Source organism: Babylonia areolata, chromosome 30 (assembly GCF_041734735.1).
Source record: "Babylonia areolata isolate BAREFJ2019XMU chromosome 30, ASM4173473v1, whole genome shotgun sequence".
Classification (NCBI taxonomy): domain Eukaryota; kingdom Metazoa; phylum Mollusca; class Gastropoda; order Neogastropoda; family Buccinidae; genus Babylonia; species Babylonia areolata.
In genome coordinates this window covers 11,684,714-11,700,307 of record NC_134905.1, presented here as the reverse complement: position 1 = coordinate 11,700,307, position 15,594 = coordinate 11,684,714, and the positions used below count along the sequence as shown (strand labels likewise).

Here is a 15,594-nt window from a genome sequence, read left to right as displayed (position 1 = left end):
ACTCCAGCTCCACTAGTATAGATGATAAAGACACCAAGCAGAAAACCAGGGCAAACTCTACCTCTTCCGAGACAGGAAAAAGTATCAGTGTGACCGACACTCATGAGAAGGAATACTGCTGCATCGACTGCGGAATTGTATGTAAAGACACTGACAAAGCTCTGGAGTGTGGACTCTGCCACCGTTGGTTCCATGCATCATGTCAAGATATCGACTCTGTAATGTACGAAGTTCTCTCCAAGGATAGCACCTCAGCAAGACCCATTCTCCACTGGTACTGTAAATCAACATGTAGTAATTTAGCTACCAACTTCATTGATGGCCTTTTGAAGGTGCAATTGGAAGTGGGCAGACTTGGGAAAGAAGTGACAGTGATGAAAGACAAAATGAAGTTGATCGAAGAGGGGGATTTTCCACCTAAGATGGCAAACGCAGTGAGAAGTCTTGCGGGTGGTACTGAAGGTCAGAGATATGCTACAGCAGAAATCAAGAAGGAGGATATAGAGAAACTCGTGGATGAGAAAAACAGAGAACGTAACAGGGAGATAGAAGACAAGACACGCAGAAGCAAGAACCTGATTGTGTTCGGAGTACCCGAGCCTGCAAATAAGGAAAAGAAGGACAGGGACAGAGAAGATAGTGAGGCCTCAAACAGTATACTGACACAAGCAAACAGCGACCGCTTTCCTATTGGAGTCCGCAGACTCGGGAACTTTACGTCCAACATGAAAAAGCCTAGACCATTGAGACTGTCGTTTACCAGTGAGGCTTCCAGAGATGATGCTATGCAAGCAATCAGAGAAACAAAGAAGAACCTAGGCAGTGATGTCAACCCTGAAAACATTCTCACGAGCATCAGTGCAAGGAAGGATCTGACACCAGCCGAAAGGGCAGTAGAACAGGCGCTTTACAAAGAGTTGAGGGAAAAACAGGAACTCTCTAAACAAGAAGGAGACAGTACTGCAAAATGGGTCCGAAAAAACGGGAAAGTTGTGAATGTCGGGAAAAATCGGCATCCGCAACCAGGGGAGAGCGGAGGACAGTAGATCACAAGAAGCAAAAGAATGTAGATAGTTTTAAAAACACCGGTTCGAAAGTTTTTGTCAATGAACCACCTGTAGATACATTCAACGTGTCTTACTTAAATTCTTTTTGTTGTTTGTATACAAACGCAGACAGTCTACTTAATAAAAGGAATGAATTGGAAGCCATGGTGGAACTACATAAGCCAGCCGTGATTGGAATTGTCGAAATTAAACCTAAAAGGCTTCGTTATGCAGTCCAAGAAAGCGAAATTTCCATTCCAGGATTTGAAATGTACCACAATCTTGACAAGAGAGGAAGGGGCATCTGTCTATATGTAAAGGAAGAGCTCAAACCTACACGCAAAGATGTGTGCATAGATTTTGAGGAAACAGTGTTTGTCGACTGTAAACTGGAGGACAGAGAAGAGTTAGTTATAGGCCTGGTATACCGGAGTCCAAAGAGTTCCGAAGAGAACAATGACAGTCTGAACAAGTTACTGATATCAGTGGCAGAAGGAAAGCCATCGCACCTGCTAGTGTTGGGTGACTTCAACTTTCCAGAAATTGACTGGGACAGAGAAAGATGTCATGCTAGTGAAGTTCACCCAGCTAGTCACTTTTTCAAAGCTGTGAAAGATGCCTATCTTATTCAGCACCAAATGCAAGCTACCCGCATCAGAGATGGCCAGACACCAACACTGGATGATTTGGTCCTAACCAACAGAGAGGACATGGTAGACGACATCGTACTAACTTCGGCACTAGGAAAGAGTGACCATGTAACGCTAGTCATCAACATTGCAGGTACTTACAGAGCAAAAAACAATCAGAAACGACACAACTGGAATAAGGCTGATTATGAGGCAATGAAAGCAGAGCTCCAGGCAGTCAACTGGAAGGAACAACTAGAACAACTCGCCGTAGAGGATCAATGGGCATTTCTAAAGAACAAGCTCGACCAATGTACGAGGGAAAATGTTCCCATAACAACAGCACTCGGAAGCCAGAGGAAGAAATGGCTGGATGGAGGGACCCTGACGTCAGTGCGCACAAAACACAAGCTATACAGAAGGTGGTTACAAAGCAGGGCAGGGGAGGACTACCAGGCATACGCCAAGGCGAGAAATAGGGCAGCCAAAGCTTGCCGTCAGGCGAAGAGGAAACTGGAAGCAGCCATCGCAGAGCAGGCAAAAATAAACCCAAAGTCATTCTGGTCATATGTCAAATCTAAAACAAGGCCAGAACTGGCATTGCTGACCTGAAGAGGGAAGACGGATCAAAAACAACAACGGACAAGGAGAAAGCAGATCTCCTGAATGACTTTTTTCAGAGTGTCTACACCACAGAGAGGGAAGGTGACCTACCAGAGATACCAGACTACCAGTTTAACTCTGAGCTGTTCGATGTTGTTATCTCAGAAGAAGCCGTCAGGAAGCACCTCGCCAACCTGAAGACTGGTAAAGCACCTGGACCCGATGGAATCACTCCGCGCATGTTGGTAGAACTAGCTGACGTCCTTGCTACCCCTATTACAATGATCTTCAGGAGGTCCTTGGACACTGGAGTAATCCCCAACACATGGAGAACTGCAAACGTGACACCAATTTTCAAAAAAGGCAGTCGTCTCAGCCCAAATAACTATAGGCCAGTAAGCCTAACCTGCATACTCTGCAAGATTTTGGAGACACTTGTCCGTGAACAGGTCACAGCACATCTACAAGAAAATAAACTGATCAGCAGGCAACAACATGGCTTTACGCAGGGACGATCATGCACAACTCAGCTGCTGGAGACTTTGGACATCTGGACTGAGATGATTGATGCAGGCAGAGGGGTGGACGCAGTGTACATGGACTTCATGAAAGCCTTCGACAGCGTGCCTCATCGCAGACTAGTGGCCAAGGTGAAAGCACATGGCATCAGCGGAAAGGTCCTTGAATGGATAAGAGACTTTCTCTCTGACAGGTCACAGCGTGTTATAGTTAACGGCGTAAGATCAGAGCAGGCAAAGGTGACGAGCGGCATCCCTCAAGGCAGCGTCTGAGGGCCTCTACTTTTCGTCATTTACATCAATGACCTGCCACGTCATGTCCACAGTCATGTCGAGCTCTTTGCAGATGACACCAAGATTTTCTCATGCAGTGACGATAGTGAGTCGAGGGGTATGCTTCAAGAGGACCTAAATCGATTACAGCAATGGTCCATGGACTGGCAACTCCGTTTCCATCCAGATAAATGCAGCGTCCTAAGATTGGGCAACCCTAAGGAAGCAGCTCACTACTGCATGAGAGGACGGGATCCTCTGGGAGTGGAATGCACACATTGGCTGGAGGAGAGTGACGTACAGAGAGACCTGGGTGTACTGGTGGACAAAGACCTAAGCTTCAAAAATCATGTGGCACATGCAACAGCAAAAGCCAACAAAGTCCTAGGGGTCATAAGAAGGTCTTTCGACCATCTCACGCCAGAAACCTTTGTCTCGCTCTATAAGTCCCTGGTGAGACCAGTCATTGAATATGGTCATTCAGTTTGGCAGCCAAGACACAAGACCCTACGCACTGACATAGAGGATGTACAGAGGCGAGCAACCCGCCTGATAGGCTCCCTGAAGCAGCTGTCCTACCCAGAGCGTCTCGCTAGTCTGAGACTGCCTAGCCTGGAACATCGCCGAACAAGAGGTGACATGATAGACGTGTACAAGTACGTACACGGAATATACGACACAGATCGACCCATGCTGCACCTCTTTCAAGGCAGGGACACCCGGGGAAACACCCTCAAGCTGGCCAAGGGTCATTGCAGGCTGAGCTTGCGTGCTGGGTATTTTTCCCAGAGAGTCGTCACTGTATGGAATGGCCACCCTGATAGTGTGGTGACTGCCCCATCAGTAAACGCCTTTAAAAACAGACTGGACACGCATTGGAAGAGCCTGCCTACACTGTACGACCCAGCCTGTCACCATTAATATGCCACGCATGCTGCATAACAAGTGAGAGATATTTCTGGATCGGTGAACAGGCCGGTTAGGCCTTCAACACCGCAATATACAAGTACAAGTACAAGTACAACATCAAAATTAATATTATTGTTGATGAAAGGTGAACGACAATCCTGCGTCGTCTGCTTTCGAAATCAGCGTTGCCTTCGTGTTCACTGAGATCGATTATATGACCATCAGCCTTCAATCTTCAATCTTCAAATTGGAAGGTCAGCCGTCATTACTGACTATTAATGACCTGACTGACTATTAATGACCTGACTGACTATTAATGACCTGAACGGTCAGTTCCATCAATGAAGTACTGGGTTAGAAACTCACAAATGTCGTCTTCTTCACTGAATGGCAAAATGTGTGCAACGCAAGTGTATCTTGTCAGGAAATCGCCAAGTCACTCTTGAAAACGTGCTTCCGAACCCTGCGACCATGTTTATTTGAGCTAGCGTGCTGAATGGCTGGTTTCGTCACGTGGCCTCTCTCGGCCAGTGACAGAGGGGATTTTCCTTCATAGTGACGCATTGTTTACGTAGTGTATCCTTATTTTGAAAGCGACGATTCGCTCGTTGTTAAAAAATCAACCAATGAGAAGGACATAGATTGAAAGAGATGGACTTGACCTTCAAAACAATGTATGATTCGACCGGTCGATTCCAAGAGATGAGGGAGGGCAAGCTTGTCAAAGTTGATCGATTTCGCGAAGTCATAGGCGATCAGAATGACGGGTTAGGCATTTTAAGCACACTTTTAAGGCAAAAGAAGACACAGTTATGCCTAGATACTCCAATATGAGATAAAAGAAAGCCTAAAGTTTACTATGAAGTCAAAATCTGAAAATCGACAACCTGACCCCCACTCGCCTAAATCGCCGCTAGCGGGAAAGTTGGTCAGGGACAAAGCAACTCATTCCGTGATTGAGGGTCACATATATATATGATTAAAAATAATACAGGAAATAAAAGATGGGAGGTGGGGCATGCAAATGTAAATAAATGCAAATATTTACACTAAGAATTTACAGCACTACCAGTTTCTAAAAAATGGCATCAAACAAAAACTGGTATGTTTTAATCCTTTGGCCAGTTGTTAGATACAATGAACTTACAGGTTTCCATAAAAGAAATACATATTCTAACCTGGTGAAAGTACAGACTATCCATTTTGGGTAAAAAGGCCAGCTGATTGTACCAGACTGGTGTGTCTGAATGTCTGGGAGTCTTGAGAAGACTTATCAGTGCATGTCACTTGTAATGATGAATGAGTGAGCTCTGTATGCACACATGTATGCATGCTACACCATAAGATGAAATCATTCTTTACTTGCAGTTAATCATCAATGCAACTGTGATGAAACACACATGAATCAGTCTTGATGATGATTATCTTTAATCAAATTCCATGGTCTGCTCCACCATTCTTCTCCCCACAATTTCCATGCTAAACTGCACCACTCATTTCCCCACAGATTTCCATGCTCAACTCAACACTCTCCTCCCCACTATAATGTATTAAAAAGTCATATGATAGAAAAGGCAGAAAAAGATCAAATTCATTGGAACAGCAAAGGCCATTTTCTCAAGTCTGAAATCTGTTTTTAGAAGGCGCGCGCGCGCGCGCGCGCACACACACACACACACACACACACACACACTCACTCACTCATACTATGTAGCAACAATATGAAATGCTAGAATGTATATGGATTCTGAATGAATGGGTCACACACAGGAGCGATACTTTTTTTCTTCAACTCAGTTGTTAAAAATTTGCGGGAGGTTTATGTCGCTGTGACAGCAGAAATGTCTCTGTGACAGCAGAAACTGACTTCGCCTTCTTGTTTCTGGTTCCGCGACAACTGAAAATCTTTGCACGACGAACAAGTTCAACCTTCGCGCCACTTATCTGTTGTCCGTTCTTTTCTTCTCCTTCTTTAAAAAAAAACACAAAAAAAACCCTCTTTCGGTTCCTTTACTTTCATGGATTCACGCGCACCTTCAGTTTCAGCGGACAGAATCGCCATGTTGCCTTATCAGTCCGGACGTCCCAAGGTGAAGGGGCTGAACTTTTCACTGACTTCCGGTTTTCCTACGAACATTTTTACCCTCGATGCTATGGTCCAGAATAGTCTAAAAAAAAAAACACACACAAAAAAAAAAAGGTAAAAAAAACAAACAAACAAAAAAACAAGTATACGTTGCTTTTGTGGATTTTAAGAAAGCTTTTGACTCTGTTCGACACGACAGACTGTTAGAATGTATATATAAAAAAATAATAATAATTAAAAAACCCTAAAAACAATGGAATAAAAGAAAGGTTTTTATGTTCACTTCGGGCTATGTATGGTTCTTTAATGTCATGTATAAGGATAAACTATCAGCTATCTGATTATTTTGCCTGACCTGTTGGTGTTCGTCAAGGATGTGTATTAAGCCCTAACTTATTTTCTCTTTTTATTAACCAGATAGCAGAGAATGTACCAAGAAATGGAAAGCATGGTATTCAAATGCTTCCCGGAATTATGGAATTGTTCGTATTACTTTTTGCCGACGATGTTGTTCTGGTCTCATCCACTCCTTCAGGTCTGCAAACACAGTTAAACTGTCTACAGGCTTGCAGTGAAAGCATGAAACTTAGTGTAAATAAAAACAAAACAAAAATTATGGTTTTTCGCAAAGGCGGATTCTTGTGTAAAAGATTAAAATGGTTTTATGAAGGCGTACCACTCCGAGCGAAGTTGTGAACGAATATTGTATCTTGGTTTTAGTGTCTCCACTAAAATCAGTCTTAAACGGGGCACTAATCATTTGGTAACGAAAGGCAAGAAAGCGTTATTAAGCCTAAACAGAGCCTTTCGAAAATATACAGATATGTCGCCCGATACCTTTTTTAAGATTTTTTTTATACAAAAATAAAACCAATATTACTTTACTCTTCTGAAATATGGGGAATGCAACGATTGGATCACAGTATCGAAAAGGTTCATATTGTGGCATGCAAAAGATTTTTAGGGGTTCCTGTGCGCACACCCAACAAGATGGTGAACTGGGACGTTATCCATTGTACGTGACATTGTACATAAACTGCCTCAGGTACTGGTTTAAACTTCTGGAAATGGATCAGCAACGGTTACCACGAAAAGCTAACGACATGTTACGGTATTTAGATGAAAAGGGAAAGAACTGCTGGGTTACACAAATAAGAGAAATTTTATGTCAAACTGGTTTCGGTATTGTGTGGCTACAATAAGGGATTGGGGATGTTAAATTGTCCCTAAATATATTCAAACGTCTTGTCGACATATTTATTCAGGAATGGCCTGGGGTTATTCGAGATGAAGAGATATATATTCACATTATCGATCATTTAAGGTTGTCTTTGAGAGAGCAAAATACATCATGAATGCTGGTATTTACTGCTTTAGAGTTGCTCTCTCTCAGATCAGACGTGGTGTACTTCCTCTCAATAATAATATTCGTCGTTATAGCAGTTCGAACCGGAAAAGATGCTGCCCCTTTTGTATATAAAAACCGAAAATGAATTGCATTTTCTGTTTGAATGCCCAGTGTATGCAGATTTAAGAATAAAATTTCTAAAAGATTCAAAGAAGGTTCCAATTTGCATATTGCTCCAAGCAAATTATCGCCCACATAGGCGTGATCTGTCTCAATATATATTTCATGGTATCAAGAAAAGATCTCATATGATTAATGGTGATTACTGAACAGATGTTTCTTCATTAATTTAGTCATACCTTATATAAGTTTGTGATGTTGGTGAATGCGTAAGATTAAAACGACACTACAAACATGAGGTTAAAATGCTAAGAAATGTCAAATGTACATTATAAGCACGTTTATTATTATTTTTACTATTATTATTATTTTCAACATGTGTGTGTGTGTGTGTGTGTGTGTGTGTGTGTGATCATTAAAGAAGTTGGTCAACCCTTGAATTTTTGCCGGCTGAACGACAATCAGTGATAACCAAAACATCCTCTTCGACTTTTTATCAGCTTGTTTGATTCTGTTGAGATTTGCCAGCACGCGAGTTCATATTACAGCAATTATAGCAATTAACAATGTAGCTATATTGTAGCATAATAGCAATGTTCTTAATATTGATGTGTTCATCCAGATTGTACCCCTCCGACCACCACCACCCCCTTCCCCCCGAGCCCCCCCCCCCAACCCCCAAACTGTAAGTGCGTATTTCTCCCCCTCTCTCTTGAATTGCTAAAAAAAAAAACCAACTTTAATTTGAATATCCTTCTTTCGTACAGCTTGCAAAGTAGCATGGTCATGTGTTGCTGACAGACTATAAGCTGTTTTACCTTAGTTCATTCACACTGATCAAAGGGGTTTTACAAAAGGCAGATGCTCAGGGTAGTACCCCACACTGTATGACATGTTGGTGTATAATAATGAAAGGAAACTACTTGATCTCTTGTTGTTGGTAGATTTTGAGAAGGCATTTGGCACAATTTCATGGGAATTTATTATTACAAGTTTTGATTAAAACATAGTTGATTAAAACATATTTTTGGCCCTGAAATAAATGAATGAAGTATAATTATGCTTATCTATTGCTGTTAATTACAAATATTCATCATTGTTCGGTATCAATATTGGTGTAAGTCAGGGAAACCCACTATCTCCTTAGTTGTATTTGTTTGTGTGCAGAGATATCAGATATGTTGCATGAAAATGAGAAAAATTAAAAGATATACATATCAATGAAGAAGTCAGGCCATCACTGTTTGCTGATGACACAGATCTGTACCTTGATAGAAATGAAGAATCCTTTGTTTAAGCTGTAAGAATTCTTATCGTTTTTTTGCAGAAACATCTGGTATGAAAGTAAATTATCACAAAACTCAAGTAACCTGGATTATAGGCAAAAATAAGTTTCTGGTGCTCTACCTGGGTGACAAGAATTTTTGCCGGGACCCAGGCCATTTTAGATACTTCGGAATCGTTTTAGCAAGAGGTATATATAAAGTTCTGCATTCAGTCCATGATGGTAAAATAGCTGAAATAAAGAAAATGTCAAATATTAGGAGTGTCAGCTTACAAATTCGGGAAAAAAAATCACTCTCTTAAAATCTCTTTTTATGTCGACGTTGATATACTTCATTGATGTCCTAGACACTGATGATGCTTTTTTTCGAAATATTTTGACTGTATGTCCTTCAGATTATTGTGGAATAGCAGACAGAGTAAAATTCATTATTTCGAATGTGTGCATCAATCATGTTCAAGAGGTAGACTAAATGTAAAAATTTTTAAAAAAATAAAAAAAATTTTAAAAATAAAAAGTCTGTCAAGTGTGAAACTCGGTTGGTTGAAAAGACTGTTTATTTATTTCGATTCTCGTTTCAATTTATTTCGATTCTCGTTTCAAGGTACACTGAAAATTTTGTTGATGCATGTGACGTGTCCACTTAAACGAGGTCGGTTTAAGCGAGGAAGTTTCAGTTTCAGTAGCTCAAGGAGGCGTCACTGCGTTCGGACAAATCCATACACGCTACACCGCATCTGCCAAGCAGATGCCTGACCAGCAGCGTAACCCAACGCGCTTAGTCAGGCCTTGAGGCCTTGAAATTAAGCGAGGAAAATTTACTGAGAAAATGAAGGCTCCTGGCAAGGGCCAAGTAACTGTGTCGACTTACATGATGAGACAATTTAAGCGAAACTGATTTAAGCCATGACAACTTATGACGACATGTACCACTCTTTCTTTGAAAATTAAATATGATGCTGAGGATAATTGTGCACACTTCCATTGCTTGTACAGCTGAAGCAGCAATGTCAATTTGAACGTGAATGATTTTACAAACCTTGTCTCTATCCTCCAAATTTTGGACGTATATTATCATAGCGAAAATGCTGAAAACGAACGCAATAAATTTCCATGTTGCTGGGCATGGCTTTTAGCGGATTTTTCACAGGATCGAGTTTGGGTCCTGTTCTGTTTGCGTAGAAAGCATAAAAAACTCTCTTTTTTTCAACTCCAATCTCTTATTACACTGCATTACAGGTGTTGACCAAACATTTCCACTGAAAATGAATTTGTTAAAGTTTACTACGGACACAAACATACATATGCACAAGAATATTTTTTTAATACACGAAAGATACAAGAAATAAGATTAAAATGATTTCAGATTCAGATTCATTATCGTGTACTTGTGACAAATTCTATGTTGAGGAATATGGGAGTGTTAACAGACAACAAATGTAATTTTTGTAAAGATAAAAAAGACACGATCCTACACTATCTATGGGAATGTAACCATGTACAAGTGTTTTGGACAGAGTTTGTACGATACTTTAAAGAAAAGTGTCCAAACTGTGGTAGACTTGACCTTGACTATGTGTTGGTGCTCTTTGGGTGCGACAATGAAACAAAAACTGATGGTTGCTTATCACATATCTAAATGATAGCCAAATTCTTTATATACAAATGTAGAATTAATAAAGTAAATCCAACATTACAAATGTTCATAAAAGATCTTAAAAAGGCATACGAAATTGACGAGTATGTTTTTAGAATATCCATGGAATATAACAAATTTGTGCAAAAATGGGCACCATACACACATATCGTACAAGATTAAGTTTTGTATTATCTATATTACTTTGATATGAACTGGGCTTACCAGTACCAGTGGAAGCAATGTGTGAACAGATAGAATACTGTCATTGCTACAGTTTCATTGTAATTCATGCATGTGTTATAATATCACACAGATCAATGTTTGAATTGATATTGCTGTTCTGCCGATGTGATGCTTGATGTGGAATGGTTGATGTTCGGAACGCTATATTGTTGTGCCTTCCTAATAATTATGAAATATTTATTTGGTATGTAAATCTTTGTCTGAATAAAAATGTTTGGGAAAAAAACATAAATATGCACACAGGCACACATTCAGACACATGGTTGCACAGACAACTGAAACACACGTCGTGTGTAAGCCACACTTATGGGCCAATAAATGGACAGACAGCAATTTTCGCAACACGTAGTGTCACTGCGTCAGCTTTTAATGAAGAATGGAAACGGACGGATAAAGCATGAAAAACCTTTACTCACTGCGTCAGCTTGACAGCGGAGTTCATGATATTAATAAACACACACACACTCTCTCTCTGTGTGAATACGTGTGTGTGTGTGTGTGTGTGTGTGTTTTCTTCAAGTTCTTTCTTTTTTACATATCTTATTATTACCATGCTTATGACATCATGGTATTATGTCGCGTAGACCCTGTTCAAGGCAGGGACTGGATGTTAAAAAAAAAAAAAAAAAAAAAAAAAAAAAAAGCACACTAGTATTATCCCCGAAAATAAAGAATTTTTGTCTTGTTCTCTCTCTCTCTCTCTCTCTCTCTCTCTCTGGCACAGCCCTTTTAATCCTGAACAAACCACACAACACACGGACAATACAGAACAAACACATGGGCTATGCCAGTCTTGAATAAAAGCTAAATAATATTGTGTTTGCACATTTCTTCTGTCAATGCTGCTGTGTGCACATGTCAAATGATTTGTATAAGGACAAGTTCGGCGTTTCCATTTTTTGAGGAAGTGTCTGGGTTTGTTCCAATGTACCTTTTATTTACCTGTGTGCTAGCCGAATTGGTTGCGTAAGCAGCAATGACTGAAGTTGTGTACCTTGTGAATGGAGAGTGTTACCACTTTTTACTGACATTACTGTTTTACGTAATTAATCTGTCTACAAGGCTTTAACTTCAGAGAATAGCAACTTGCTAAACTGTTCTGTTACATCGAATCAAGGCACACGCTTTCTTTGGTTGATTATAATAATTTTCTGTTCTTCGCACTTCATTTTGCGCACATTGTGAAATGCTCGCATACACCTTCCTTATGGGCTGAGGCATGAAATGAATAAATCATCTGTATCCGTTCTCTCTCTCTCTCTCTCTCTCTCTGTGTGTGTGTGTGTGTGTGTGTTCTTGAACACTGTATGATTCATGGTTTTTCTTGGCCAACTTTCTTGTTGTGGGCCGGAAGCCTAACAAATAAAACTTTATCATTCTCTCTCTCTTTCTTTCTTTAGCTTACGTCTTTTCACTGTTAAGTGATATTAGACGGTGTGTGTGTGTGTGTGTGTGTTGGCATCAAATGAATGTCATCTGTATCTATACTCTGTGTGTGTGTGTGTGTGTGTGTGTTGTTTTGATCACGCTGTATAATTCATTGGGTTTTTTGGCCTACTTTCTTGTTTAGTGCCGGAGAGCCGGAGACTTTACTAATACAATTCCCTCTATCCCTCTCTCTGTTTCAGTGTAATTGAAACGACATCCCTGATTGCACGGAAGGCTGTATTTCGATGTAGGCAATAAATCTGTCCAACTGAGTGGCTAGTTTTTTTTCTCTCTCCTCCATTTGGGTAAAATCCTATTTTAGCATTCTAAGTTATTGCAACCTATTTTACCGGTATTTTTGTGTATGTAGGGAACTATATTACCATTGGTAGATGTTGCAACCCATTTTCAGTGGATTTCGACTCTTATGTTGTACGTTATTATACTCAGTTTTGATGCGGATTCAGTCACTTAACTAACGTGCAATCGTCTTGCTTTTTCCATTTTTCGCCCCACAAACCATGGACACGTAACCAATAGGTGCAATGATTTTGGATGCTGAAATAGGACATTACCCTCCTTCAGACATGTCTTTCTTCTTTCTGTACTTCTCCATTGTTTTTCCATCCAGCTTCACAGAGGCCAAGGAGGTGTCCGAAGTATCTGTCTCATGAGTCTGTTCCTTTAGTTTTCCAACCTGTCTTAATTTGTTCTTAATTTCCAGGTGGTTAATGTGATGGTGTTCCTTCCACAGTGGCTACGCTGTGACCTTCGTGCCTGTGGATAAAGGTGTACCTGCGGGTAAATCAACTTGAGGCAAGGCAAAACTGCCCGAGGGTTAGCAGTATCTGGTATCAGGAACAGTTGAGTCTACCAGCGGGTCTTCAAACCCAAAGGCAAATTTGCCATTACTACTTGCCAAGGGTGACTGCCCACGAAGCAGAGGTAAACATGGCGGATCCTTTTACTGCGTTGTTTTTGTTGAGGGAAAACAGGCGTGCTTTGCCGATCGCCCGTGGTTTGCTAACTCTCTTGACAATGCTCTGAACTGCAGATAACCCACAGGCTCATAGTTACGATGGTCTCTTGAATACGGCCTCTGGTATGGTCTCTGTAATCTTTTCTTTCATGTTTCGGTGTATTTCTGACAAGTCAGATCTGGCAGAGCCCATCCCTCTCATGTCAGATTTTCTTGCTGGGTTTACTCCCCACACGCGACAGGTTACGCTGGGTTACACGGTAACCAGTGACATGCAGAGGGGAACCTCTGGCCTGATTTACTTGTGTTCTTTTTCAGTGTGGAATTTATGTCTGAGATGTACGTGTACATCAAGGCAGCTTTAATCATATGTGGTAATTCAACTTCTACATCTTCCACGTTCCTCAGCCACGCCAGACGCAGTTCAACTGAATATTGTATTAGTAATGTGTGAATTGCATTTTATTACCTGATCATATATTCGGGATATTTTCCTTCCTTGTGTTTTAATTTCACTTACCCTGTTTCATTTAATGATCATCATTTTAAAACGTTTATGATGAGAATTAATTCTGTTGAATGGGGAATTAGCGACATTTGCATATGTAAATGTATTGTTCATGTATTGATTTTACTTAACCTGTTTCATTTAATGATCATCGTTTTAAAAAGTTAATGATTATGAATTCTATTGAATGGGGAATTCGCGCAATTTGGATATGTAAACGTACTGTTTTGTTCTAGCTTGTGCTGTGTTAAACATTTGTTTATAAATTGGTTATCAAAAGATCAAACTTTGTAGGCTCTTGCACTGTGAATGAAATAACGTATTATTAAAAAAAAATATATATAAAAAAAGAAGAAGAAGAAAAAGAAAAGAAAATAGATATCACAGGTATAGTGGCAAACATTTCAACAATTCATCTTTGGAGGCAATGAAGTATTGTTGTATTTTGTATCGTCACTCAACAGCAACATGTATGGAAAACTGCTGACGTATGAACCACCAGAATGGGCCAAGGTTCTCAGCTACATTCCCAAGAAGAGGATACCAGTGAGTGAGTGAGTGTGTGTGTGTGTGTGTGTGTGTGTGTGTGTGTGTGTGTAGACAGACAGGAAAAGAGATACTAAAGCCTCTTTTTTTTCTCACGCGTTCGTTTACACACTTCTATGTAATTACACTTCCGCAAACATTTGGGGAGAAACATACTTTCTTGTTGAAGATAAGCGTACATTTTCACTAATCAACCATGTATTAGCGACATACAAAAGATTCAACAATGTAAACTGCGTACATGACAAAACTGATGGAATTTGTTCCAAACGCAAATAGGACGAATTCACAAGAATAATTTGTAAACAAGTTGGCTCTGAGAGATGCACTTTGTATGTCGAGGTGAATGAGGAAAATCATTAAAAGAAACCTTTGTGTTTACCTGTAAATGATATATGGAATTTCAAAGCCTTTTTTCTGATATATTTTTGGTAATTTTTGTTTCTTGGACATTGAAAGAGGTAATGAAGAAATTCAAACCAATGAATGATTTCATGACCAGGACTGAGAAAAACTCATGGGAAGACTGGGGGTGGGGGGTGTCCAATACTTTGATAATCATGTGTGTGCAGTTAGCCATGGCCAACACCCCTATCCACCCCTGGAAAGTACCCGGGGTACCTGAAGACTTCAGTGTCAGTGTGAAACGGGATGACCTCACTGGCTGTGTTTTGTCGGGTAACAAGGTAGGAGAGAGAGAAAGAGGAACAAACAAACAAATAAACAAACAAAAACAACCGAAAAACACCACAACAAACGTGGGGGTCAGCTGTAAGATTGATAAATGCGTAAGGAAAACAGGTAACCATTGACAGTCCTCTTACTGTTGACGTTTGCCTTAGATGGGTCTGGCTGATCAAACAATTTTTTGTGAAAATAATTTTTCCATTGCCGAACGTGCCGAGGATGGGACTACAACTGTCAAACACATGTCCAGGCAGGGCTGACAATAACTGATAGTTTCCTTCAGGATGAGACTGAAACAGTCCATGACACAACTCCTTTTGGGAGGTGGGGGTGGGGAAGTAGGGTTTGGGGCTTTATCGTTGTCAGAGGAATCATCTACGATCAGATGTTCTGTTTTGGCCCTGTGCCATCAGCTGGACTATAAGCAACATTGCCAAATCCAGATGTTTCCGATACATTGTCCACGATTTCAGACCAAGCATTTCCTTCTTTACTTTGCCTTTCTTCCAGAGGTTTTAGTAGGGCACTTTTCACATCCCCATAGACTGGAGATATACTGTTCTTGTTCTCCTCTACTGTTTACTTCAAGATATATACAGGGCTCACAAAAAGGCAAGAACCACTTAACTGAACTCGTGCAGTTTTCTCCTTGGAGGCATGGTGAAATATACAGGGCTCACAAAAATGTAAGGACCACTTAACTGAACTCGTGCAGTTTTCTCCTTGGAGGCATGGCAGTGAAATGAT

The 15,594-nt window shown here is 40.5% G+C and overlaps 1 protein-coding gene across 4 annotated transcripts in view; it reads left to right on the top strand.

Annotated features, from left to right (window-relative positions):
- Positions 1-15,594, top strand: part of LOC143275276 (uncharacterized) — a 52,224-nt gene that overhangs the window by 18,250 nt on the left and 18,380 nt on the right. For 2 of the 4 annotated variants that reach the window (XM_076579260.1, XM_076579259.1), the window contains exons 2-3: positions 14,079-14,160; positions 14,733-14,846. In XM_076579260.1, coding sequence (XP_076435375.1) covers positions 14,083-14,160; positions 14,733-14,846 — 192 coding nt within the window. In that variant the 5' untranslated portion in view covers positions 14,079-14,082. Of the gene's footprint in view, positions 1-12,874; positions 13,073-14,078; positions 14,161-14,732; positions 14,847-15,594 lie in introns of those variants that run through there. The other 2 variants (XM_076579256.1, XM_076579258.1) reach the window with 2 other exon arrangements.